This window comes from Stegostoma tigrinum, chromosome 13 (genome assembly GCF_030684315.1).
Source record: "Stegostoma tigrinum isolate sSteTig4 chromosome 13, sSteTig4.hap1, whole genome shotgun sequence".
Classification (NCBI taxonomy): domain Eukaryota; kingdom Metazoa; phylum Chordata; class Chondrichthyes; order Orectolobiformes; family Stegostomatidae; genus Stegostoma; species Stegostoma tigrinum.
Genome location: NC_081366.1, coordinates 45,564,313 through 45,591,593, shown reverse-complemented (window position 1 = coordinate 45,591,593; position 27,281 = coordinate 45,564,313). Strand labels below are relative to the sequence as shown.

Sequence of the window (27,281 nt, the reverse complement as noted above, 5' to 3'; positions counted from 1 at the left end):
TTAGGTGAATTAGCCATGGGATATGCAGGGTTATAGAGAAAAGGATAGGAGAATGGGGCTGGGTGAGATGCCCTTCAGAGAGGTGGTGTGGACTTGTTGGGCCAATTAGCCTGTTTTCACACTGTAGGAATCCTATGATTCATCCTTAATAATGTACCCTTAAAATCTTTCTGTTGATTAAGATCAGGCAACTGGTTTATAATTTCCCTCTGTTCTTAAACACAGGTGTACCATTAACTATTTTCCAGTCCTCTGGAACCTCCCTGACTCCAATGATTCTTGAAAGATCACCACCAATGCCTTAACAATCTCCAAAACTATCTCCTTCAGAACCCTGGGTATTCATTTAGTCTAGGTAGTTTATCCACATTCAGGCCTTTGAGCTTCCCCTAGCACCTTTTCCTTAGTAATGGCCATTTTTTTTGTTCCCCATTACTACTTCCGCAGCCTCATTTTCCAGCAGTCCAATGTCCACTCTTGCCTCTTTCTTAACTTTTGGATATTTTAAAACTTCCTGCTGTCTTCTTTTTTATTGCTAACTAGTTTACCCTCATATTTCATCTTGCTCCCTTATTAATTTTTTTTAGTTGTCCCCTACTAGTTTTTTAAAGGCATCCTAATCATCTAGCTTTTCACTAATCTTCACCACATTGTATACTTTTTCTTATGCTTTTATATTGTCCCTGACTTCCCTTATCAGTCATAGTTAACTTCTTCTCCCCTTTGTATATTTTTTCTTCCTTGGGATGACGTTCTGTTGTGCTTCAAAAACTACCTCACAAACCCTGCCATTGCTGCTCCACTGTCTTCCCTGTTAGATTCCCCTTCCAACCAACTCTGTCCAGCTTCTCCATCGTGTCTTTGTAGTCACCTTTACTCAATTGTAATACCATTGCATCTGCTTCCAGCTTCTGTCTCTGAAACTGCAGTGTGAGTTCTATCCTATTATGGTCACTGCCCCTAGGTTTCCTTCATCATAAGCTCCCTAATCAATCTGCCTTATTATACATTACCAAATACAGATTGTGGAGTCTACCATAAGCTGCTCCAAAAACAAATCTCATAGACATCCCAGAAATTACTTTTATTGGGATCTGCTACCAACCTGATTTCCTAGTCTACCTGCATATTGAAGCCCACCATGGTTATCGTAATACTGCCTTTCATACATGCCTTTCCTATCTTCTGATTTATTTTCTGCCCCATATTCTGACTACTGCTAGGAGGCCTATACACAACTCCCATCAGAGTTGTTATACCTTTGCAGTTCCTCAACTCTACACACACAGATACTATACCTTCCAACTCTATATTTCTTCTTGCTATCAATTCAACTTCATTTATTACTAACTATTCTGCTCCTTCTGCCATCTGCCTGCCCATTTGGTAGGATTTCTATTCTTGGCTGTTTGGTTTCCAGCCCTGATCTCCTTGCAGTCACGTCTGTGATGCCCACAACATTGTACCCATCAATTTCAATCTGCACTACAACCTGATTTACCTTGTTTTTTATACTGCCCTTATTTAAGTACAACATCCTCAGTCCTGCGTTGAGCACTCTCCTTCTCAGCTGTTCCCTTAACTGCCGGAACAAAAACAAAGTTGCTGGAAAAGCTCAGCAGGTCTGGCAGCATCTGTGGAGGAGAAAACAGAGTTAACGTTTCGGGTGCGGGTGTCCATTTCTCAGAACTGCTGTTCTTGAAGTTAGACCCTTTCCATACTCTCTGTCATTTACTTGTTCTGAAAATCTTCATCGCCTCTCCTGAGCCCTCCTCACTTTAACTATTTAAAGTCTTTGTGGCCTTGATTTACCACAACTTACACCATCAGTTTGTCTACTTATTCCAAATGCCTTGTACATTAAAACCTTTAGTCCTATGATTGAATTTCCCTATATTTTCATGGTTTCTTGGAACAATATGACATTCACACATTCGGTCCCTTCCTTTCATTTTCTAGTAGCAATCAACCCCATCCCTAACCAACTTCTCCTTTACCTTTGCTTTTATACGTTTCCATGCAAATAAATATACTCCCACCTATTTAGTTTAAAGTCCTATCCACAGCCCTAGTTATGCAATCGCCCGAACTCTGCCCAGCATGACTCAGGTGGAGTCCATTCCATCAGAACACCTTCCTCCTTCCCTCGTTTTGGTGCCAATGTCCCATGAATTCAAACATGTTTCTCCAACACCAATCTCGGAACCACACATCTTTAGTCATGTTGAACCTGAACTCGTGGTTAAGGTAGTAATTTGGAGATTATTACAATTTTGGTTCTGCTTTTTAATTTAACCTGTAGCTGCTCATTTTCCCTCAGCAGAAACTCTTTCTTATTTCTACCAATATCAATGCTACCTAAATAGATGATGACAACTGGAATTTTCCCTCCCACTCCAAGTTCCTCTGCAGCCCAGATGAAATATATTGAACCCAGGCACTCTGATGATACTATCCCTGATTACAACTAAATTTCTCTTTTCTCCCCTCTTTTGAATGGATCCCTGTACCCTAGTGTCTGGTCAGTTTACTCATCCTCCCTACAGCACCACCACCACCACCCCCCCACCCCCCAACCCCCATCAACCCTCACTCCTGTTGTCAACTACACAAGGAGCAAGAATGTCAAACTTATCAGCCTAGCTCAGGGCTGAGGCTCCTTCAGCATTACTTTCTGGATCCCTTACCTGCCACACTCATAGTCACACATCCCCGGCCTGAACCACTCATCAAACTCGAGGTAGTTAATCTAAATGCTGTAAAACACAGCATTCAGGTAACTCTCACCATCTCTAATATATTGCAATGTTCATCAACACTGAGCTGAAGTTTCTCATACAACCATCACTTGCCAGTTTCCCCTTTAATACTGCCAAAATCTACCCAAACCAATAACGTAATCTAAATATGTATATGCAGCTAAGTGTTACTGTCCCTGTGAATTACCTGGGGACATTTCATTATGTTGTTGGTTAACCCATTGAAATCATTATTCAGACTTATCTCTGAACATCTCCATGTATTCTTCCATAGTATTTAAATATACCATGTGATTTTTTTTGGTTCATTTGATATAAATCCAATTAATTCCATTTTTAACATCACGTTCCTGATTCCTAAATTTTGTATCTTTCAGAAAGAAACAACTGAATCTAGTAGTAATGGAAGATTATTTGTGGCAATTATCGGCGGGCTGGTGGCAGGTTTCGTTATTTTGTTAGCCATCATGATAACTGCTCTGGTTTGCAGTCGAGAAAGGTAATTACACAAGCATCACATAGCACATTAATGAAAAACAACCGTGGTATTCCTAAGAAAAGGCTTAATTTATGGGCTCAACAATAGCTCTTTGAGTTTGGTGAATAAGTAGTTGAGCAGGTTTCAGAATGGATCCCTGATTTTTGCTGACTAATGCCAGCTGTAATGGAAAGAGTTTTACACTTAACTCATTTATGCGTCTACAGGTGCACAGAAGTTCAAAACTTATGTTTACTCCTTGGCTCCATTAGCCGTGGTACTGGTCTCATTATAGGACAAACACTGACAATTTCCAAACCAAATTGATAATGGGGTTTCTAAGACATTTGCATATTAAAAGGGATCTCATCTGAAACGTGGTCATGCTATGGCATCCACTTAAAAATGTCATTGACCTCTCGATTAGAATTGAGAAGTAGTAAGGCTATTGTTATATGGCAGTCACAATACTACTAATCTCAAGTCATGAATGTTGGAGGTCTGTTTGCTCAGTTGCCTGGACAGTATTTTTGTGGGGCAAAGTGATGCCGACAGCACCAGTCTAATTCAGCTGAGGTTACCATGAAGGATTCTCCTTTGCCTGAGGTGTGGTGACTGTCAGGTTCAACCGTCACTAGTTGTCTCTGGTGAATATTGAGTGACAATTACATGTGAAAAGTTTTTATATTTGAGCCTTTTGTGGGAGTTAGTGAATTGGTGGATATTGGAAATGCACTTGATATTTATATTTTCAAAATATTTTTCTAATGTGTCACACAAAAGACTAATACTGTCTCACAAAAAATGTAAATAAGTGTGAAAATCTGTTTTGGTCTCTTCTGCCCACTAGGTTGGCCTGGAAAGAAAACCACAGTGGTTTCTATGTGCAGGCTTTTGACAAAAATGATGTTATATTGCATTACTTCATTTGAGCCTAAATTGTTTTTGTGACCCTTTTGGCTAATCAGAAGAGAAAATTAAAATAAAAAGCTGAAGATCTATTTGGGATATCGCTGGGAGAGATCCCCAGATGATTTCAACCGCCTTCTCACATAATGAGCAGGGGCATGTATCACTAATATTTCTGTTCTTTGTATGCCTGGTTTCCCTACAAGGATTTAATAGTGTATACAGTGTTCCGTACACACAGTGAAATGTAAAATTACATTGCCACTTCCACTGTACAATGCTACTTTAAAAATGATCATTTAGGAAATGGTAGGTGATAACTTCCTGACTTCCAACTGTGAAAATACACTTACAGAATGCTATCTTCTGAATACATACAGGCTGACACAGGTGCAGTTTTGAAAGTGTCACTTTGCAATGATTAATTATTATTCATATACTAACACCCAAAAACGCAGAACAATCTGTTCACAACAGTTAGAATTATGGGTTGGATGATCTGAAGGTATTCTGACTACAACAAATACACCTATCCGAGTAGGTCACAGAAAGAAGGCTCAATTCAGATTCCAAAATTCTCCTGATTAGTCTTGGAATCCTGCACTCTGAGCTCCCTACATCTGGGCGACTGGACTATTTTCAAAAACAGTTGCTCCTTTAGGAAACAATTCCTTGCAGAATAATTTCAATTCAAATCTATTTTATGGAAGGTATTTGGCCATTGCATTGAATCAAGGACATACAAGATGTTTAAAACAACAGTTTTCATTTTATGTTTATTAAATTCTTGCCGATGTATTCTTCCAAGGTCATTCAATGAACTCAGTATCTCATCCAAGTGACTATTCTTTGCATAAAATCTTTGAGTGCTTGCTTATAAGAGCATTACAGATCAGAAGCTTAATGAATCATTTATTGTTATGATCCATCCAGAGTGAAAATAACTTATGAGCTCTTTATTCAGCCATCTAATTAACCTCTGAAATATCCAGACGCTTTGCATGGGGAATGCATACATGTGAGATAAATATACAACATTAAATTTATTTTCATTAAGAAACACTTACCAGTTATGGGACTATTGTACTTTGATCTCTTTAGTATTATTTTTCTTATCCACGATCCATGGCACATCTTAGTGTTATATGCAAATTTAAGGACAGTTCACTTTCATCCAGGCAAATGATTAAAAATATGAAAAATGACTGCATTAAAAATGTTCCCGATAAGCCTCCACATTGTCAATTCCTGCAATGAGTCACTATTTTCAGTAAGGCAGGCACAACTTTATTTAGTAGTCTTATATGTGACACTTTTGGAAAAATATTTTGTAAATAAAAATAAGCAATACAAATATCAAGTGAAATTCCAATATCTGCCAAGGTATTAACTCATTTGAAAGATTCAACCAGAATGGCATGATGATGTCTACTTTTCCAGAAGGCATGCTGAGAGCCATTGATAATGACTACTTTATCAAGGTGATTGTATGGTACATCTCTAAAGGATGCTTTCTAGCAAATTATTTACAACTAAAATTAAATTAGTAAATCTTTATTTGCCTTGTTCTGACTTGTTCTGGCTGATATAGGCACATATACTTGTATGAGTACCTTGTTAATCCATGGAATTTATTTCAGAGTAGATGCCATACCGGTCAGTCTGGGTATCATTGAGGAGTCTCCAGTGAATATCATCAGGGATGGCAACCTGATCTGTCTTATGGTCCACTATTCCAACTCGGACAAGATCCGCATCCACTTTGAGACTTTCAATCTCAGCAACCTATATTGTAATTTTGATAATTTAGCATTATGTCTATAGTAAAGATGGTGCAAAATAGCCATTTAAATCCTCATAAATCACAGGAATCAATTCAAATCTAACCTGAGCAATCCTTCAAAAGCACAAAGGCTATCTGATGCCTGAAAAATACCAATAGATTTTGACTATGCTCTTCTCCAGTGTATAGTTGGCAGTTAAGATAGCAGTTTCCATTGCCTTCGACTGGGTTTGTTAACCAGCTTTGCACTTGTGCTTATCCAATTTGTCCTTGAATGCAGAAATATACAGAACAGAAGGAGGCTATTTAGCTCAGCTTGCCGGTGCCAAATATGACATTTTTTTATCTGAAGAAGGGTCCTGACCTGAGTCGTCAACTTTCCTTCTCCTCTGATACTGCCTGGCCTGCTGTGTTCCTCCAGCTCCACACTATTTTATCTGTGACTCCAACATTGGCAGTTCATACTACCTCTGACCTGTTAACCAGTTTTGTATTACCAAGTGCTCTTTTAATACAGGGATGCATGTGATCTCTTTCCTCATAAAGTTGTTATGAGGGCATTCCATTTTTCATTGTGTTGCTGCTACCCCTGTTTAGTTGGATTATGAATTGATTTTGTTTAACATTTTAAAAAATTTATATTAGTGTTATGAGTTTTTAATTTCCACTATTTTGTATCAATAGGGTTGCTCTCAGTCACTTTCACTCAATATTCAAGTGCTACAGTTTTTCCAGTATGCCCTTGCAGTTCAAAACCAACCTCCTGCCTCCTTTCAGCCTCACTTCTAGGACTTAAATATTTCCCTCATCCCTGAGTGACCAAAACTGATAGTGATTGCTTAAGATCTCATTTTATACTGTTCCTTGGCATGTCAATGTATCTTTCACTCATGGAAGATAGAAGTTGAAATATTAATAACATACATATGATCTCTTCTCTGCTACTCACATAAAAACGATGCTGTCTGATTATTCACTTTACAGTTACAAACGAAAGATAAGATCAATAACTGCGATGAACACAGCTAAAACTATTACAGGTGATGCACTGCAGAGTGGGCCTATTGTTCCTGGTACAAACAAATATGCTTTGGAAGGGTGAGTAAAGAAAAACTTCAATAAAAATAGCTTTCACAAAGAAAAGAGGAAAATTTATATTTTATCCATAGTTCATAAGTCACCTCTTTTTGAATGCTGCATTTTCTGAGAGAGTGTACAAGTATTTGCAAGAGTAATTGTGTATGTTACTTTTATCCAGTATTCGCCCTTTTTCTTCCTTCAGGACTAAATATTTGGTGGTGTTGATAGCTCAAACTTTATATCTGACCCGAATTTCTAGTTACTACTGTTAGGCAACAGGGTAATGGAGAAGTTGGTGGCTAGTGCTAAAGTCATTGGTTTGGTAATCTAAATCACCAACCTAATGCTTGGGGGCATGGTTTCAAATATACACACACTAGCTGGTAGAATTTCAAGTTTCTTAATAAAGTTGGAAATGAAAAATCTAGAATAAGTGATTGTCGTAAAAATCCATCTGGTTCACTAATATCCTTTAGGGAGGGAATCTGCCAACATATCCTATCTGCTGCACGTGTGACTCCAGATTTGGCAAGTAAATCATCTAAAAAGCCATTCATTCCATCACTTTGCCAGTGATGCCCACCACATGAAAGCATACACATGTATTCATGTCAGGATTAGAGAGGAAGCTATTGAGGTAGATTTTACAATCAAGCATACATAATGATCATAGTATTGTGCAACACCTAATTTTGCAGCACTTGCCTAATTTTCAAAGTGTGAGTGAAACCCCTATCCAGACCAAACTAAAAGTTACTTTATAAAAGTAGATGAGTATGTGTGATATTTATACTTGTATTTATCTGTAAAGAGTGGGGAACTAATTGTTGTTATATGTAAGTATACCTGGGGCTGCAGAATTTCTGCATGAGAGTCAAGTGATGTCTAACAGGAACAGCTTAAACCCAATTCTTTTCAACAAATCACTATAGCAAGTATGAAATAAAATGAGCATTCATCATTGCAAGCTTCCGTTGTGATTACTTGAATTCTAAGTGAACTAAAAGCAACAGGAGCTTGCGGTTAAAGGGATGAAGCATTTGAATGATTGTGCATGATATGGGAAAAAGATTGGACAAGAACAAGACAGGCTACAAAACTCTCATTATCCAATTACCTTTCAGTATTCACTAGAGATTAGGGTTATTAATAAATATTGACTTGCTTTATTTGTCCAAATTCACATGCCATATTTCATCAGTGTTTAATACAGTGTGTAAATGCTAGATGCTTGATCATGCTTTATGACATAAAGGCAATAATTTCAGACTGGATGTTGGTATTTTGTGTTAAAATGAATTATGCAATATGAACAACTCTGTAACACTTCATCAGTCATGCAAGCAAATGAACAGAATTTCATTGTGTTACCCAGTTTATTGAAAATGTAGATGTGAGTTAAAGTCGAGAAAACTGCTTTACGTTTACTGTTAGAAATTTTGTAAATATTCTTCAATACTTGCTCTGTAACATTTAATCCCAGGAAAATTAAGAACAGGATAAAGCCTTTCAGATCCTAGACAGCATGCAGTTTAATTAGCTTATGGCTAAACTCGCATTTCCTGTATCTGTTCCATATTCTTTAACAACCTTACTTAACAAAAATCTATTGCTATCAGTCCTGAAAGCCAGTTGTCTCATCATCAACGGTCCCTTGGGAGGGAGGGTTCCAAATTTTTGCTTCACGTTTATCTTGATCCAGTTTGTCAATGGTTTATCTCTAAATCTGAGATGTCATTTTACAGAGAAACATAGAAACTCGGAGTAGGGGTAGTCCATTTAGCTCTTCAGGTCTGATTCGCCATTCAAGATGATCATGGCTGATCCTTTATCTCAATGCCATATTCCCACTTTTTCTCTACACCCATGATTCCTTTAATGTCTAATAATGTATTAAGATCTTTCTTGAATATTCTCAGTGACCCATCCTCCACAGCCTTCTGTGGCAGAGATTTCCCTAGGTTGACAACCTCATGAATTATTATGAGAAATGTTTCCTCATCTAGTCCGAAATGGCCTACTCCATATTCCAAGACTGTGACTTTTGATTCTAGTGACACCAACCAGAGAGAAAATCCTTCATGCATCTGGCCTGTTTAGCCATGTTAAAATTTTTGCTTCAATCAGATCGTCTCTCATTCTTCTAAACTTGAGTGAATACAGCCCAAGTCAAACTAGTATCTCCTCATACAACAGTCCTGCCATCTTTAGTATCAGCCTAGTGAACCTTTGCTAGACTGTCTCTATGGCAGGTATATCCTCTCTTCCGTAGGGAGACCAAAACTGTGAATAACTATTCCAGGTATGGTCTCACCAAGGTCCTGTATAACTGCAAAAAGACCTCATTGCTTTTGAACTCAAATCAAATTGTGCTTGATTCCCTCATGAGAAGAAATAGATTCTCTGTAATTACCCAATGAAACTGTTGTAACATCTTAATGTCCTAAACACAAGGGAATACAATTCAGTTTTTGCAGCCTTCCCTCGTAACATAATTCTAAAATCCAGTGACAATATAATGAATCTATGCTGCATCAGTTTCATGTCAGCTTATCGACCAAGGAGTTCAGTGCCCAATTCTTCAAGCGAGTCTTCAAACTAATAGGAATAAGTATCACAATTTTAGTAAAGCTGCTGTGAGCAATTTTGCCAACAGAATGGATTTGTGGCAGAGGAGTGGCAGGAATGTATTTGTTGATGTTTAATGGCAAAATAAAAATCTGGAAGAAATTAAGCAGATAGACTCAATTTTGTATTGCAATTCTATTGCATTATTTTTTGTTCTCATTTTTCTAGTGCTAATCCAGTGTGGAATACTGTTATTGACACTGCCACAGACCTTGGTTTTGAAGATGCTAATTCAGACCGTGCAAGGTAAAATAGAAAATCACAGTTTTTACAATTTTTATGAAACTAAAAAGAAAACTAAATGTTTAGCTGTTACTTGGCCAGAAACTAGGACATGGGCAGCAGAGTTTTGAATGTGTTCAAGTTTAAGAAAGTAGAACAAGCAACGGTGGTTAACTGTGCATTAGAGAAACAAAAACAGAAATTGATGGAAAAATTAATCAGGCCTGGCAGGATGTGTGAAGAAAATATCAGAGTTCTGTTCTGTGTTCTGAGAATGGGTCACCGGACCTGAAACATTAACTCTGATTTTTTCTTCACAGATGCTGCCAGACCTGCTGAGCTTTTCCAGCAACTTCTGTTTTTCTTTCTGATCTACAGCATCCACAGTTCTCTTGGTTTTTGTGCATTGGAGAAGTCCAGTTTATGTGTAACAGATCATTCATCAGCAGGCCATGAGTTGAAAGAGGAGCAGAATGGTATGATGTTATGGACATGGATATGGACAGTCTTAGGCTATGCTCAATAGGTGTCTCCAATTTAATGAACCTTTTCTGCCCCACTCTACCCCCTCATCCACTGTTGTCATCTGACTTGACACTGGACTAGCCTTTGGGCTTCCTGATGATGGCAGGCTAATGTGAAATGCACCCTGCATGAGAAGAAGTTCACTCTGCAGCCCATGTCCTCAATCATACCAAATTTTATCCACCTAATTTTATTCTGAAGCTTGCTGTGATACAGTCATAAGGCACTGTCCTCAAAATGGACCAGGCATTCCGTTAAAGTCAACCCACAATATACAAATGATTCCTGGAGGAGTAGAACAGTCTTTCATCTTTTCGATGCAATGCTCTATAATAGTTATGCTGTTAAGAAGTAAAAAGGAGATTTGTTGACTGTCTTAGGATGTATGATTCTTTATCACAGTACAGTTTCATTGAACACATTCTGCAGCTTAAGATAACAATTATATGCAAATTATTGTGCAAAAATATACATGTTAATACAATAAAAATTTGCACTGTGTGTCTCTGGATTTTGGATCTATACTTTATTTTCTAACAATACAGGCTGTTCCAATACCAATATCTTTGGTATTAATTTTTAGCATATTTTTATTTGGAACAAACTGAACAAGCTGCTGAATTTAATAAGAAGTGTACATTGGAAGGAAAGCTGTGTTAATTCTTAATTATGAACAGTCCAGTGAGATCTTGAGAGACAAGATTATGTTTTCAACTATTTAGTAAGACTGAATGTTATGTTTCTTGTAGTATTAATTCTTTGGATGAGAATATGGTCAATGCAGTGGAAGATACACATGCCAAGAAATCAAACACATTAGAGGTAAGTCAACTATAACATCAATGCTCAAAAAAGTGTTATACAAATATGTGCGTGTTTGTTGTATGGAAGAGAAAAATTAATAAATGGAAAATGAAAAAAGTGCAGATGGCCTGAAAGCCTTCCGCTACTGCCTCCCCAACAGACTCAACTGATCCCCTCCAACTGACACCCTCATCCATTTAACAAAACTCATCCTTATCCTTAATAACTTCTCCTTTAATTCCTCCCACTTCCTACAGACTAATGGGGTGGCTATGGGCACCCCCATAGTCCCAAGCTATGCCTGCCTCTTTGCAGGATACGTGGTACAATCCCTGATCTACTGTTACGCTGGCACTATTCCTCACCTCTTCCTCCGCTACATTAATGGCTGTATCGACACTGCCTCGTTCATCAACCTTACTAACACCTTTTGCCCCAACCTCAAATTCATCGGGACCATCTCTGATACCTCCCTCTCCTTTGTGGACCCCTCAGTCTCCATCCCCGATGACTTCATCGAAACTGACATCTATTTCAAGGCCCCTCACTCCCACAGCTCCCAGACTACACCTCATCTCACCCACCCTCCTGCAAGAATGCAATTCCCTACTCCCAATTCCTTTGCCTCCACCGCGTCTGATCACGAGATGGGGCGTTCCTCTCTTGCATCAGATATCCTCTTATTTCAAGGACTGTACGTTACCACCTCTGGTAATTGAAAATGCCCTCGACCGCATCTCTCATGTTTCCCGGACTTCTGCCTTCATGTCCCCTCCCCCCAAAAATAAAAACAGAATCCCCCTTGCCCTCACATATCACCCCACCAACCTCCACATTCAATGTGATATTCTCTGTCACTTCTACCACCTACAATCCGATCACACAACCAAAGAGAAATTTCGCTTGCCACCCCTATCTGCTTTTCGTAGGACCTTTCTTTCTGCGACTGTTTTGTCTGCTCCACAATCCCCACTAACCCCACCACACCCAGTACTTTTCTCCACAACAGCAGGAAGTGCTACACCTGCCCCTACACCTCCCCCCTCATCTCCATCCAAGGCACAAAACAAACCTTCTACATTAGACAGAGGTTCACGTGCACATTCTTCAACTTGGTCGACTGCATCTGCTGCTCCCAATGTGGCCTCCTCTACACCGGTGAGACCAAGCTTAGACTTGGAAACAATTTTGTAGAGCATCTGCGCGCAGCACGTGACAAGTGACAACGCTTTCCATTTGCCAACCATTTTAACTCCTGCTCCCACTCTCTGGATGACATTCCATCCTGGGCCTCCTCCAGTGTCACAATGATGCCACCTGCAAACTGGAGGACCAACTCCTCATATTCTGCCTCGGGAGCCAACAGCCCAATTGCCTTATCATGGAAATCACCAGTTTAAAAATCTCCCCACCCCTGGCCTCATCCTATGTCCAACACCCCCACCCCCACCCCCACCCCCACCTCTTTCCTAACTCCTTGACCTGATGATCTTGCCTTATCTTTGATTGTTAAGCCCCTCAGGTGCCATTTTAAAGGTTTCCTGTGATTAATCTGCTTCACAGAGATGATAATCTTCAATCTGCAATGACCAATGACAGAATCAAAGTTGCTTGTGACCAGGTTTTTCTTCCTCCTCATGGTTGGAAATTGCATGCATTTCACATGCACAATTACATTCACATGTTTGATTGCAGATGTCTTTAACATATACCATGCAAATACCTGTTAGATGTAATTGCTCCTTGAAGGGTCTTATGTTGTTCAGAAGTGAATTCCAGGTTGTGAGATAGAAACAAAAGCACTGACTCTGCCCATTCCAGATTTGGTTGCAGCCTTTTTCCAGTTGTAGTTGGCATTTAGGAGCTGATTAAACATGGAAGGCAATGCAGGTCATATTTAGCACAGTGAGTCTCAGGCTCAGTCTGATAATCAAGGACTCTCCCTGAGCCTCCATGTCCCTTTCTTCCTGATGGTCCCTGGACAGTCCATCACTCCCGATCCAGTAAATGTGCCCATATACTATCTTTCAGCTCTTATCATTACCATCTGAGCTCTGCCCTTACAGTTTAGTTATACACATAAAATGCTGCACAGTCACCCTGTTGAAGCCTTGGTGGTTGTGACCAGTGAAAACCAGGCGCCCACAGTATCTTCTGTCCTTACCTTCACTATCATATCCTCCCCATTCTGTATGGAATTTCCCTCTTCCATCACCCTTGTCTCTATGCATCCAGATTTGCTGATGTCAATTCTTAGCCTTGAGTTCTCGCACTTCTCTACCAAGTAGTAGCCCCTGATAACTTTCAGGCTCACGATGGCTTGACTGACTTTGATGGACAGCCCTGACTGATAACTGACCAGAGCCCTGACTGATCTCTGTGCAGCTCCCCTGAATAACTTCCTGACAATTCCCTGATTGTTTGTACTTGTTCAGCAAGAGTGACTGTGGTGCACTGCTCAGACTGTAGAGGGATGAACCTCCTGACCCTGATCATCCAAAGTAGCTGACTATGTTCATGTCCCTTGACAGAGATTGGATGATACCCTTGACAATAAACTATGACCCTCTGACTGGCAGCAGTCTCATTTGATTTGACTGAAGGCTACTCCTTTGAGACTTTGAGACATGGCCATTTGGTTAATGCGCATGCAGTGGGCTGCTGGTGCATGCGAAAGCTGTGAGACTGATGTAGCATGTTACTGTACAGCAACAAGTCAATCCTCTTGTCTAATGATTGCTGACAGCCATGACAAACTGCCTGTGCTAAGCAGCATGCCCAGATAAGGGGGCATAGCAAGGTAGGGATGCTGTGAGCAACAAATGAAAGAGAACAAAGAAAGCGCATGAGCAGATCTGAAAATCAGCTTATTTTAACCCTTGAGGTGAGTACATGTCCCTGTACCCAGTGTCCTTGCAGCCATATTCCAATGAAAGGTGTTGGTATGTTTCAAAGGGCAACATTGAATTGCAGAACCATACTGTAAGTGGATTGGAGATGTGCCATGATGAAATGAGGGGTTAATGTGCATTTGATTCTGAGGTCCGTGAATATGATCGATGGTGTTCACAGCCTGTGGAATGTATCCTGAGATGTTGGTACCTGCTGTCCAAATGGGTGTCCAGAGGAGCAAGTGGCAAACCAGAATAATCAGGCAATGGCTTTGACTTCCATGTTGGGAAATGTCACCATCTATTTTCTATCTGGCAGCGGGACACTTAACATTGTATATTAATAAGGCAAGATTCGGAACTAAACTTGTTCCACTGTTAAACGCTTAGTTGAAAGTGGAACTTTTGCTCTAAATGTTGAGAAGCTTCTCTTTAGCATAATGAAAGGTAATACAGTTAGTCCAAGGAATCTTACTTTCCTGACTTACAGGTGGCCCACTGTAACTGTGGAGGCAATCATGAGGTGTCTGGGCAGAGGAGATGTAGAGAAGTTGTTCCCACACATGGAAGTATTCAAGACCAAGAGGGCACAAATATAAAGTAATTGTTAAATGAAGCAAAAGAAGAAAAACATTTTCACACAACAAATTGTTGGAGTCTGAAATGCATTACCTGAGAGAGTGGTGGAAGCAGGTTCGTTTGAAACATTCAAGGGGATTAAGCTATAACCATAAAAAAGGAGAATGTGCAGTGTTATGGGGAGAAGGTGGAAAGATGACACTAAGTGGATTGTTTTGTCATAGAGATGGGCTGAATAGCCATACCTTAAGTTGTAAAGATTCTGTAATGCCAGTTGAAATGAGGTCTGCTCCGTTTCAAAAGTGTGTACCAAGTCCCACTGGAGGCATCCGGGTAAGATAAGTAGCCAAGACCAAAAAGAACATGAATGGCTTTAAAAATGTTTTGGAGTGCTACCCACAACGCCCCCAGCCCACTTTCTGAAGCAACATGACATGGATTATTCAAGTGGCCTTGCTTAGTATACCATGTATACTGTGAACAATTGAAAAAGATGAATTACATAGCAAAAAAAACTGTGACAAAGATACCGCATATCACACAAAGGCTCGTAATTAATAAGAGATAATGGGAACTGCAGATGCTGGAGAACCCAAGATAACAAAGTGTATAGCTGGATGAACACAGCAGGCCAAGCAGCATCTCAGGAGCACAAAAGCTGACGTTTCGGGCCCAGACCCTTCATCAGAGAGCATCTCATCGCTGATGAAGGGTCTAGGCCTGAAACGTCAGCTTTTGTGCTCCTGAGATGCTGCTTGGCCTGCTGTGTTCATCCAGCTTCACACTTTGTTATCTAGTAATTAATAAAATGGATGAAGCATTGAAGATTTTGTTTTAGCCAGGTAACAAAATCGTAAAGATTGCATCTTTTTCGCTAGTTTCTTGGTTTAAATACTACATTTTCTTTCTTGCATAAGATGACTGAGAAAACAGTTGACAGTTATTCGACCAATGAAAATGCCAAATCTTTCAGAGCTGCACGAGCTGGCCATGATGACAATAAAGAAAACGCATCAGGGGCATCTGGAACTGAACTTCACAGTTCTCAAACGAACAGCATTGATATCTGAGCATTACGTCAGATGCTTTTGACTATTCATTCAGCTTCTAAGTTTAAAAATCTGCATTTAAAATCTTTAATGTAAGCAAAATGGAATCTGTTAATAATATTTAGCATGTGTCTTTTTTGTCTGGTAACTACTTTCTCAACATAAGGTGCTCATGTGAAGATTTATTCCAACTAGCAATATGCTGTCATGAATATTTATTTTGCATTTGATTTTGTTTGCTGGCCATCATATTTTAAAATGAATGTAGCATGTTTTAACATCATATTTTATTTAACACTGTTTATTACCCAATTGACAGTAATGATGAAAACTGTGCATTGTTTAGGTATGAAAAGAACAATGTTCCATACATGAGATCTGTTGACAGTAACATGGCCAGTAATGGAATGATGCTAATGGTATTCTGGAAAATTAAATGCCTCTAAAAAAATCTTAATCATCCATTCATTTCCTAGTTAGAAAGATCCTTCAAAGAATTTTCCTGCAGTGTATTCTATTTAAACATCTCTCTATATATATATTTATCAAAGAGCTAAATTGATTTAATAAGGATATATTTATGGAAACATATAAATTTACAAACTACTCAATGCTTTGATGTCCTTTTTGCATCAGTGCAGGTCGATTTGAATGAAAAGTGGTAACCTCAAAGAATAGCAATGAGAAAAATTGAATAATTACTTGAGGCCTTAGAAGTTATGTGGAACTTGCTAATTGCTGAATAAGGGTTACCTGGTCAGAGGATTAAGAGATGGGCTGAAATGTGGGCAAGTTGGTACATTTGTCTATTGGAAAAAATATATACTTTGGTAAAGAGGGAGCTAGTATGATAGGGGGACAGTTTCTTGGCATTGAGAAATACTTATTCTCATTGGTAGCTACTATGAGGGGACATAGTTTTAAAGTGAGTAGAGGTAGATACAGGGGAGACGCCAGATGTAGGTTCTTTACTCAAAGGGTGGTCGGGGTGTGGAATGTATTGTCAGAGAGGGTATAGGAGTTGGCCTCATTAGGGACATTTAAGCAGCTATTAGGTAGACATATGGGTGACAGTATAAAGGTAGGAGTGGAGGTTAGGTAGACCTGAAGATTAGGGTAAAAGTTCGGCACAACATCATGGACCGAAGAGCCTATACTGTGCTGTACTGTTCTATGTTCTATGTTCATTATTATGTTTGCACATTATTTCATTGATACCGAAACCAACTGAAAAATGGTAGATAAGCAGAATATTTGAAGTGATAAGACATCAACACAATATCATTAGGAAGGTTGTGTAAACTGACAATTGAATCTGAAATGAAAAGGAGTCCAGCAGACAGCCAAGAAACTGGTCTGAGAGATTTGAAAACTTATTATTTCTACAGAAGACCAAAAATTTCAAGTTGTTTTGCTAAAAGAAATCAGTTGGAACATATTTGCAAGTAGTTTTAGTTGTGAAGCCGTTAAATGTAACAAAATTGTTTGTCATAAGTGATGTAAAGCAAAACATATGCTTTTATGTGAAAACTGTGTAAAAATAGTTGTGTGTACTGTTTCCAAAAAGAAAGAATATCATTTCGTAGTGTTATGATGTCAATTGTTCAGAAACTATAGTAAATCATTTTCTGTTTGCTTATCAATGGTTTTAGTTTTTCCGCTTCTAATTCACTGCAATGAGTCTAATGAACAGCAGTAAAACATCAGGATTGATCATGATAATGTTTGGTGGAGGGGTTGAAGCTGGTGGCATTATCCATTCCAACATTGTTGTTATCTATTGGACATATACCAATGATTGGAGTGTATACAGTAATTTGCAGGTCACTGTGATTGACATGAAATGTGTGTGTTCCAGGCAGGTATGAAGTGCAGCCAGTGAATGTATGGCTAGCAACTCCAGAAAATTGCAGTTTTCATGTAGACTTTAAAGACTGTAAGTCCTGGTGGAGGTGGTATAACAGAGGTGGTACCACCAGGGCCTACAGAGCAGGGAGGATGGAAGCCTCAACCTTAATTTTCATTGATGCACAGATATGGAAGGAGATTGCCAAGGAGATCACAGGCAGGACCCTGTGCCCCCACATCCCACTTCACAGCATGGCTCCAGTGTTGTAAAAAGAATAATTCATTTTACCCAAATGGTCACGGCAAGTTCTTTTTCACAAACACAACTCTGAACTATATCTTTACCAGTATCCCAACCTCAAGACACTGCATTCCCCTTTAACTATAGACACAGATCCAAAACAACTGCATTCTTCACAGGCCATACTCACCACCACCATCACGACCACTATCACTAAAAGTGAGCTAACTGGGTATTGCAACTTGAGACAACACCTTGGCCAACTCAGTGACTTTATAGTACCAACAGTCCTCTAAGTTATGTTTTATTCTTTTCTGTTCTTAGTTGAAATGTGATCTCTTACTTCATTGGTTCTAAATCACTTGATTTTAAGTTTGAATTTCCATTCTCTTCCAGGTTTACTTAGATTTGTTTTAGCATTCAGTGCAGAGCAAATGTTTGCTTCTCTATTTACAGACTGTCTTTCAGTTGTGCAGATGAGTTGAAGTATTCTGCACACTGTTCTGGGTGATTTGTATTGCTTTAATTTGTTCCTATCTGTCCATTACAATAAAAAGAAGAGATTTTGCTTCACTTCTGCGCATTGGCTTCCATTCATTGTCTCTACTTCTGAATATCTCACTTCACTATCTTATCACATAATTCTAATTAGCCTATCTCAAGTTTCTGATTTACAGTCCATTTGAAGTTGTCAGTTTGAAATATTCCATCATCTGCAGGATTTAGGAGGAAAAATTAGTCAAACGATAGAGGTCATGATGTGCAAATAACCTGCATCAGTTTCTGTTGACGCAAGCAGCCTGAAAATTTTGTGCTGCCTTTAGGGCGGCACGGTGACTCAGTGGTTAGCACTGCAGCCTCACAGTGCCAGGGACCCAGGTTCGATTCCAGCCTTGGGTGACTGTCTGTGTGGAGTTTGCACATTCTCCTCGTGTCTGCGTGGGTTTCCTCTGGGTGCTCTGGTTTCCTTCCACAGTCCAAAGATGTGCAGGCTAGGTGGATCGGCCATGCTAAATTGCCCGTAGTGTTCAGGGGTGTGAGGGTTATACGGGGATGGGTCTGCTTCAAGGGGCGGTGTGGACTTTTTGGGCCGAAGGGCCTGTTTCCACACTGTAGGGAAACTAATCTAATCCAATCTCACTGAACTGATTTCAGCATACAGCCCATTGAGGAAAGAACTGCTAACAGGGACCCAATAGTGTGTGTATAAGCAGCATGCTTTTCAGGTCTCTCAGGTTTTCACTGGAGGATTAGTCCTGGAGGTGGAAGGGAGGAGAAATGCATTGTTTCCAGAGGGGATCAGGCGGCCTTCAAAGCAAATCTGACAAGGGAATAAAAGTAAGTGGCCGCTGAGTGCAATTTCCTAAATCTGCCCCAATGACCTGGCAGCAAAAAAATTTAAATGACTCCATTTGAGTAGTCAAGATATTAAAAGCAACTGCGCTTGACATCTCTTCTTCGTTGCCTTACCAACTTGCACAATGAATCTCACCCTTATCATGAACCAAGCATCAGTTTCAAGCAATCTGGAGTCATGTCTAATATTCCTGATGATACACCACATCCTCACAAGTTGCCAGTGTCATACACAGCTCTTATTGCTTTCAAATGTCAATGGTTATTCATTTATGGCTGCATACTAGGACACTTACTGCCATTATTTCCCATCTCCATTAGGCCATAAGCTGTAAGACTATAACAAATAGGGTAGGCTGTTAGGCCTTTTGAGCACGTTCCACCATTCACTAGGATTATGGTTGATTCAATATTCCTCACGTCCACTTTGCTGCATTTCCCCCGTGACCCTTGGTTTTCCTGAGGAGATGGTAAAGAAGAAGTGATGGCATAGTGGTTTTGTACTGGACTGGTAATGCAGAGAGCCAGGTAAAGCTCTGTGCTCACATACCACCATGGCAGATGCTGAAATTTGAACTGAAAGAAAAATATAAAATTAAAAGTCAAATGATAACTTTTAAACCCATGTAGTTGTCATTAAAAAAATCCATGTGGTTCACTAATGTCTTTCTGGGAAGAAAATTTACCATCCTTATCCAGACAACATATGTCTCTAGACCCACCGCAATATATTTGACTCTTAAATACCCGATGAAGATTAATGTCAAATACGTACTACCCTCATATTGTTTCATTCACTATCTGCCAGTCTGAAGTGGCCTAGCAAGACATTCATTTGTATCATCCCAGTGGAAAATCTCAAAAAGGGAATGAAGCAAGATATTTTGTGAATCTAGTTACCGGAAACAACATTGGCAAACTCAGCCCTGTCACTTCTGCAAAGCCACCCTTACCAACAGATGGGAGCTAGTACCAAAATTGGGAGCACTATGTCACAGGCTAGTCAAGCAATACTCTGATATAGCCATACTCACAGACTTGTACCATACACAAAACATCCCAGTCAACACCATTACCATCCCTCAGTGGAAGGATCGACACAGCAGTGGTATACAGTGAAGAGGAAGTTGTCCTAGGGGTCCTCAGCACTGATTCTGAACCACATAATGTAGCATAATGGCATCAGGTCAAACAAAGAAAAGGACACTTCCTATTCATTATCGCCACTGCCCCAACCACTTCAGCTGACAAATTGATACTCCTCCATGTTGATTACAACTTGAAAGAAACACTGAAAGTGGCAAAGGTGCAGCTGCACCCCGGATGGGGTAACTCTATATCTATTGGCATTACCATTTACTGATAGAGCTGGTGAAGATTTAAAGGGCATTGTTGCCAGATGGTAGGTAGTAAATGAACAAACAAAGTTGCCCCTGATGCAGATGGCTTCAAGGCCCTCTGCTTCTTCCTGTCCCGCAGGCCCGACCAGTCCCCCTCCACCGACACCCTCATCCGCCTAGCCGAACTCGTCCTCACTCTCAACAACTTCTCTTTCGATTCCTCCCACTTCCTACAGACAAAGGGGGTGGCCATGGGTACTCGCATGGGCCCAAGCTATGCCTGCCTCTTTGTAGGTTACATGGAACAGTCCCTCTTCCGCACCTACACTGGCCACCTCTTCCTCCGTTACATTGACGACTGTATCGGCGCCGCCTCTTGCTCCCACGAGGAGCTCGAACAGTTCATCCACTTCCCCAACACCTTCCACCCCAACCTCAAGTTCACCTGGGCCATCTCCAACACATCCCTCACCTTCCTGGACCTCTCTGCCTCCATCTCAGGCAATCTACTAGAAACTGATGTCCATTTCAAGCCCAGTGACTCCCACAGCTACCTTGAATACACCCCCTCCCACCCAACCTCCTGCAAAAATTCCACCCCTATTCACAATTCCATCGCCTCCGCCGCATCTGCTCCCAGGATGAGGCATTCCACTCCCGCACATCCCAGATGTCCGCATTCTTCAAGGACTGCAACATCCCCCCCACAGTGGTCGAGCATGCCCTCGACCGTGTCTCCCGCATTTCCCGCAAGACATCCCTCACACCACGCCCCCACAATAACCGCCCAAAGAGAATCCCCCTAGTCCTCACATACCACCCCACCAACCTCCGGATACAACGCATCATCCTCCGACACTTCTGCCATCTACAATCCAACCCCACCAACCAAGACATTTTTCCATCCCCACCCTTGTCTGCCTTCCGGAGAGACCACTCTCTATGGGACTCCCTTGTCCGCTCCACACTCCCCTCCAATCCCACCACACCCGGCACCTTCCCCTGCAACCGCAGGAAGTGCTACACTTGCCCCCACACCTCCTCCCTCACCCCCATCCCAGGCCCCAAGAAGACTTTCCATATCAAGCAGATGTTCACCTGCACATCTGCCAGTGTGGTATACTGCATCCACTGTACCCGTTGTGGCTTCCTCTACATTGGGGAAACCAAGCGGAGGCTTGGGGACCGCTTTGCAGAACATCTCCGCTCGGTTCGCAACAAACAACTGCACCTCCCAGTCGCAAACCATTTTTAACTAGCCCCCCCCCCATTCCTTAGACGACATGTCCATCCTGCGTCTCCTACAGTGCCATAATGATGCCACCCGAAGGTTGCAAGAACAGCAACTCATATTCTGCTTGGGAACCCTACAGCCCAATGGTATCAATGTGGACTTCACAAGATTCAAAATCTCCCCTTCCCCCACTCCATCCCAAAACCAGCCCAGCTCATCCCCTCCCCCCACTGCATCCCAAAACCAGCCCACCTTGTCCCCGCCTCCCTAACCTGTGCTTCCTCTCACCTATCCCCTCCTCCCACCTCAAGCCGCACCTCCATTTCCTACCTACTAACTTCATCCTGTTTCCTTGACCTGTCCATCCTCCCCGGACTGACCTATCCCCTTCTTAGCTCCCCACCTATACTCTCCTCTCCACCTATCTTCTCCCCTATCCATCTTTGGTCGGCCTCCCCCCTCTCCCTATTTATTTCAGAACCCTCTCCCCATCCCCCTTCTCTGATGAAGAGTCTAGGCCCGAAACGTCAGCTTTTGTGCTCCTGAGATGCTGCTTGGCCTGCTGTGTTCATCCAGTTTCACATTTTGTTATGCTGAAAAACCTTTGCAGGTCTGTCAGCATCTGTGAAAGACAAAACAGAGTTAACATTTCGGGTCTGGTCACCCTTCCTCAGAACTGATGTCGGCTGGGAAAATGTCAGTTTATATGCAGTAAAAAGCGAGGGGCATTGGGTAGTGAGTAAATGATAGGATAGAGCCTAAAGAGAGAGAAGAGCAGTTGGACAAACAAAGAGTTGATAACGACCAGTCTGGGAGGGTGAAAGTTGTTAATGGGGACAATTATTGACTAATAATAGGTGGTGTGTAATTGCAGGCTATGAGGTTAGAAGGCCTGCTTGTGGGTTGGAGAGCTGGGACATGGGATAGTTTTGGCCCTAAAATTATTTAACTCGGTATTGAGTTCGGAGGGTTGCAGGGTCCCCAAGCAGAAAATGAGGTGCTTTACATCCAGCTTGTGTTGAGCTTCGCTGAAACACTGCAGCAAGCTAGATACAGGGAACAGGGTGGCGTGTTAAAGTGGCAGGCAACAGACAATCAAAGACAATGATCCTTTCTCACACTGAGGACACCTTCCATTGTGTTGTGGAGCAATATCACTGTGCTAAATGGAGTATATTTCAAATAAGCATAGCAACTGAAGATTGATAAGGCCTCATGGCCCATCAGTAGCACCCAAAATATAGTTCAATACAATATGCAATCTCTGCGTCCAGTATATCCATTACTCTAGCATTACTATCAAGCCAGGGCTCAACGCTGGAGATTGGAGGAGGACATGTGAAGAGCAGCACTGGGCATACCTAAAAATGATGTGTCGACCTGATGAAGCCACAGCACAGGATGGTATAAATGCCAGTCAGCAAGTGATAGACAGGGTTAAATAACCCCAAATCATGCATATCTATTCCAAGGTCTGCAGTTCTGCCACATCGAGTCGAAGTAGATAATTAAGTAACTCACTGGAGGAGGAGGCTCCCACAAATATCTCCATCTGCAATGATAGGGAAACCCAGCACATCAGCACAAAAGATAAAGCTGAAACATTTGCAAAAAATGTCAGCTGAATGTGCTGAGTGGATGATTCACCTCGGCCTCCTTCAGATATTCACAGCATCACAGATGCCAGACTTCAGCCAATTTGATTCACAACTTGTGTAATAAGAAATAGTTGAAGAAACTGGAAACTGGAAACTGCAAAGGCAATGGGCCCTGAAAATGTTCGAATAATAGTAACTGAAGAATTTGCCACATTGCCAAGTTGTTCCAGTATGGCTACAATACTAGCATCTGCCTGCCAATGTGGAAAATTGTTGAGTATTCCCTGTACTCAAAATACAGGACAAATTCAATCTGGCCAGTTTCCACCCCATCAGTCTACTCTTGAGGAAAAGTCACCAGATCCAAAATGTAAGTTCTGCTTTTTCCTTCCCTGATACTGCCAGATCTGCTGAGCTATTCCAGCAACGTCTGTTTTTGTTCTTGAGTCTACTGTTGATCATCAGTATAGAGATGGAAGTAGCATCATTGTCATCAATAGTATTATGAAGTAGTATTTGGTTAGCTATAATCAGTTTGCTGAGACTCAGATTGGGTTCTGCCAGGAGCACTGAGCTCCTGACTTCATTACAGCCTTGATTCAAACAGGAATAAAGCTGAACTCCAGAAAAGTCATAGAGTTATAGAGTCATATGGCATGGAAACAGACGCTTTGGTCCAACCATCTCCCTGGCCCTACATTCATCCCTGGAACATCTGGATAATAAGGATGCTTAGGTCAGGCTCCTACTCATTGACTACAGATCCGCCTTCAAAACTGTAATTCCAAACAAACTCATCTCCAGACTCCAAGACTTACATCATGGCTCCACATTCTGTAGCTGGATTCTTAACTTTCTGACCCATAGACCGCAATCAATAAGGACAGGTGACAACGCCTGCTCCATGATAATCCTCACCATCTGCGCCCCAAAGTATTGTGTACTCAGCTCCCCAATGTACTCCTACTACACTCATGATTGTGTGACCAAACAACACATCAACTCCATTTAGAAGTTTCAGATGACATCACCATTGAAGGTCAGATCTCAAACAATGATGAGACAGAGTACAGAAAAGAAATAGAGTGCTGAGCTCATGGTGTAAAGAAACAAAGTCTCCATCAACGTCAATGAAGTGAAGGAGCTAGTCATTGACTTCGGGAAGCAGAGTGGAAGGCACACCCTTGTCTGCATCAAAGGTGCTGAAGTGGAAATGGTCCAGAGCATTAGGTTCTTGTGTGTGATGCAAAGAATAAAACAGAAATATAGCACAGGAAGGGAAGCTGAAGCCACCCATGACAATAACCCTTTTACTTCTGCACCTTTCCAAAATCTGCCTCCTCGGTGACTCTGATGTTATTGGGGGTGCCTATTAGAAAACTCCCAATAAAGCGACTGCTGCTTTCCTGTTTTTGGCTTCCACCCATTCTGACTGAGCAGACAAACCCTCCTCGACGACCTCCCTATCTGCAGCTGCGCTACCACCCCTGAATAGCAATGCCACACCACCCACCTCTTTTATTTCCTTCTCTATTTCTTTTGCTAAGGTTCCCAATGGTAGGCTTATTAAGAGAGTAAGGAGGTATGGGAATCAGGGAAATTTGCCTGTCTGGATACAGTATTGGCTGTCTAGTAGAAGACAGAGGGTGGTAGCAGATGGAAAGTATTCAGCCTGGAGCTCGATGACCAGTAGTGTTTCGCAGGGATCTGTTCTGGGACCTCTGCACTTTGTGATCTTTATGAATGACTTGGATAAGGAAGTGGAAGGGTGAGTTAGTAATTTTGCCAATGACCCGAAGGTTGGTAGAGTTCTGCACAGTGTGGAGGGCTGTTGTAAGTTGCAATAGGACATTTACAGGATGTAGAGCTGGACGAAGGGGTAGCAGATGGAATTCAACCTGGAAAAGTGTGAAGTGATTCATTTTGGAAGGTTGAATCTGAATGCAGAATACAGGCTTAATGGCAGGATTCTTGGAAATGTGGTGGAACAGAGAGATCTTGGGGTCTACGTCCATAAATCACTCAAAATTACCACCCAAGTTGATAGGGTTGTTAAGAAGGCGTATTGTGTGCTGGCTTTCATTGGCAGGTGGATTGAATTTAATAGCCATGAAGTTATGCTGCAGCTCTATAAAACTCTGGTTAGACCACACTTGGAATATTGTGTTCAGTTCTGGTCACCTCATTATAGGAAGGATGTGGAAAATTTAGAGATGGCACAAAGGAGATTTACCAGGATGCTGCCTGGACTGGAGGGCAGGTCTTATGAGGAAAGGTTGAAAGAGCTAGGGCTTTTCTCATTGGAACAGAGAAGGATGAGAGATGACTTGATAGAGGTGTACAAGATGATGAGAGGCATAGATAGAGTGGAGAGCCAGAGGCACTTTTCCAGGATGGAAATGTCTATTACGAGGGGGCATAATTTGAAGGTTATTGGAGGAAGGCATAGGGGAGATGTCAGAGGTGGGTTCTTCACACAGAGAGTGGTGGGTGTGTGGAATGTGCTACTAGCAGTGGTAGTGGAGTCAGATACTTTTGAGACTTTTAAGCGACTCTTGGATAGGCACATGGAGGATAGTAAAATGTGGGGTGTCAGGTTAGTTGGATCTTAGTCAGCTAATAGGTCAGCACAACATCACGGGCTTAAGGGCTTGTACTGTGCTGCACTGTTCTATGTTCTATGTATTGAGAGTGCTGAAGGGGATGCCAGGAGAAGCATTAGGCATAGCTGAAAATGAGGTGTTAGCTTGGTGAAGCTACCAGACAAGACTTCTTGCATGCCGAACAGCACAAGCAGCAAGAATTAGACAGAGTTAAATGATACCACAACCAACGCATTAGATTCTTGTGATCAAGCTCTGCAACCCTGCTATATCCAATCATGAATGGTGGGGGACAAGTAAACAACTCACGAGAAGAAGCAGCTTTAAAAATATTCCCATTCTCAAAGATGAAAGCATCAAAAGGCTGAAGCAGAGATCAGCAACCTTCAGCCAGAAATGCTGAGTGCTTGACCCATCTCTGCCTCATCTAGTGGATCCCTGGAATGGTAGGTTTAGCGTATGATGAATGGCTAAGGATCCTGGGATTGTACTCATTAGAGTTTAGAAGGTTGAGGGGAGATCTAATAGAAACTTACAAGATAATGTATGGCTTAGAAGGGGTGGACGCTGGGAAGTTGTTTCCGTTAGGCGGGGAGACTAGGACCCGTGGGCACAGCTTTAAAATTAGAGGGGGTAAATTTAAAACTGAAATGAGACGACACTTCTTCAGCCAGAGAGTAGTGGGCTTGTGGAATTCATTGCCACGGAGTGCAGTGGAGGCCGGGACGTTGGATGCCTTCAAGGCAGAGATTGACAAATTCTTGATCTCAGAAGGAATCAAGGGCTACGGGGAGAGTGCAGGGAAGTGGTGTTGAAATGCCCATCAGCCATTATTGAAATGGCGGAGTGGACTTGATGGGCCGAATGGCCTTACTTCCACTCCTATGTCTTATAGTCTTATGCTTTTACCCCAGCATTACAGATACCAGTCTTCAACCAATTTGATTCACTTCATGTGATATCAAGAATCATAGAATCCCTACAGTGTGGAAGCAGGCCATTTGGTCCAAGTCCACACTGACCCTCCAAAGAGTATCCTAAGCAGATACACCTCTCTACTTTTCCCTGTATCCTTGCATTTTCCATGGCTAATCCACAGCCTGCACATACCTGGACACCTTGGGCAATTAAGCATGGCCAATTCACCTAACTGGTTGGAGACACTGGATACTGCTAAAGCTATGAGCCCTGACAATGGTCCAGTAATTGTAATGAAGACTAGAGTTCCAGAACTTGTTGATCCCCTAGCTAAGCTTTTCCAGTACACTTGAAATCCTGGCATCTACCGAACAATGTGGAAAATTTTCCGGGTATGTCTTGTACATAAAGGCAGGGCAAATTCAACCCAGCCAGT

At 41.5% G+C, this 27,281-nt stretch overlaps 1 protein-coding gene across 2 annotated transcripts in view; it reads left to right on the top strand.

The window, feature by feature from the left end:
- cdhr2 (cadherin related family member 2) overlaps positions 1–18,367 on the top strand; it is a 132,379-nt gene extending 114,012 nt beyond the window's left edge. For both annotated transcript variants that reach the window (XM_048542990.2, XM_048542988.2), the window contains 5 exons: positions 3,137–3,258; positions 6,914–7,027; positions 9,806–9,883; positions 11,134–11,206; positions 15,576–18,367. In XM_048542990.2, coding sequence (XP_048398947.2) covers positions 3,137–3,258; positions 6,914–7,027; positions 9,806–9,883; positions 11,134–11,206; positions 15,576–15,728 — 540 coding nt within the window. In that variant the 3' untranslated portion in view covers positions 15,729–18,367. The remainder of the gene's footprint in view (positions 1–3,136; positions 3,259–6,913; positions 7,028–9,805; positions 9,884–11,133; positions 11,207–15,575) is intronic.
- Positions 18,368–27,281: the final 8,914 nt, after the last annotated feature.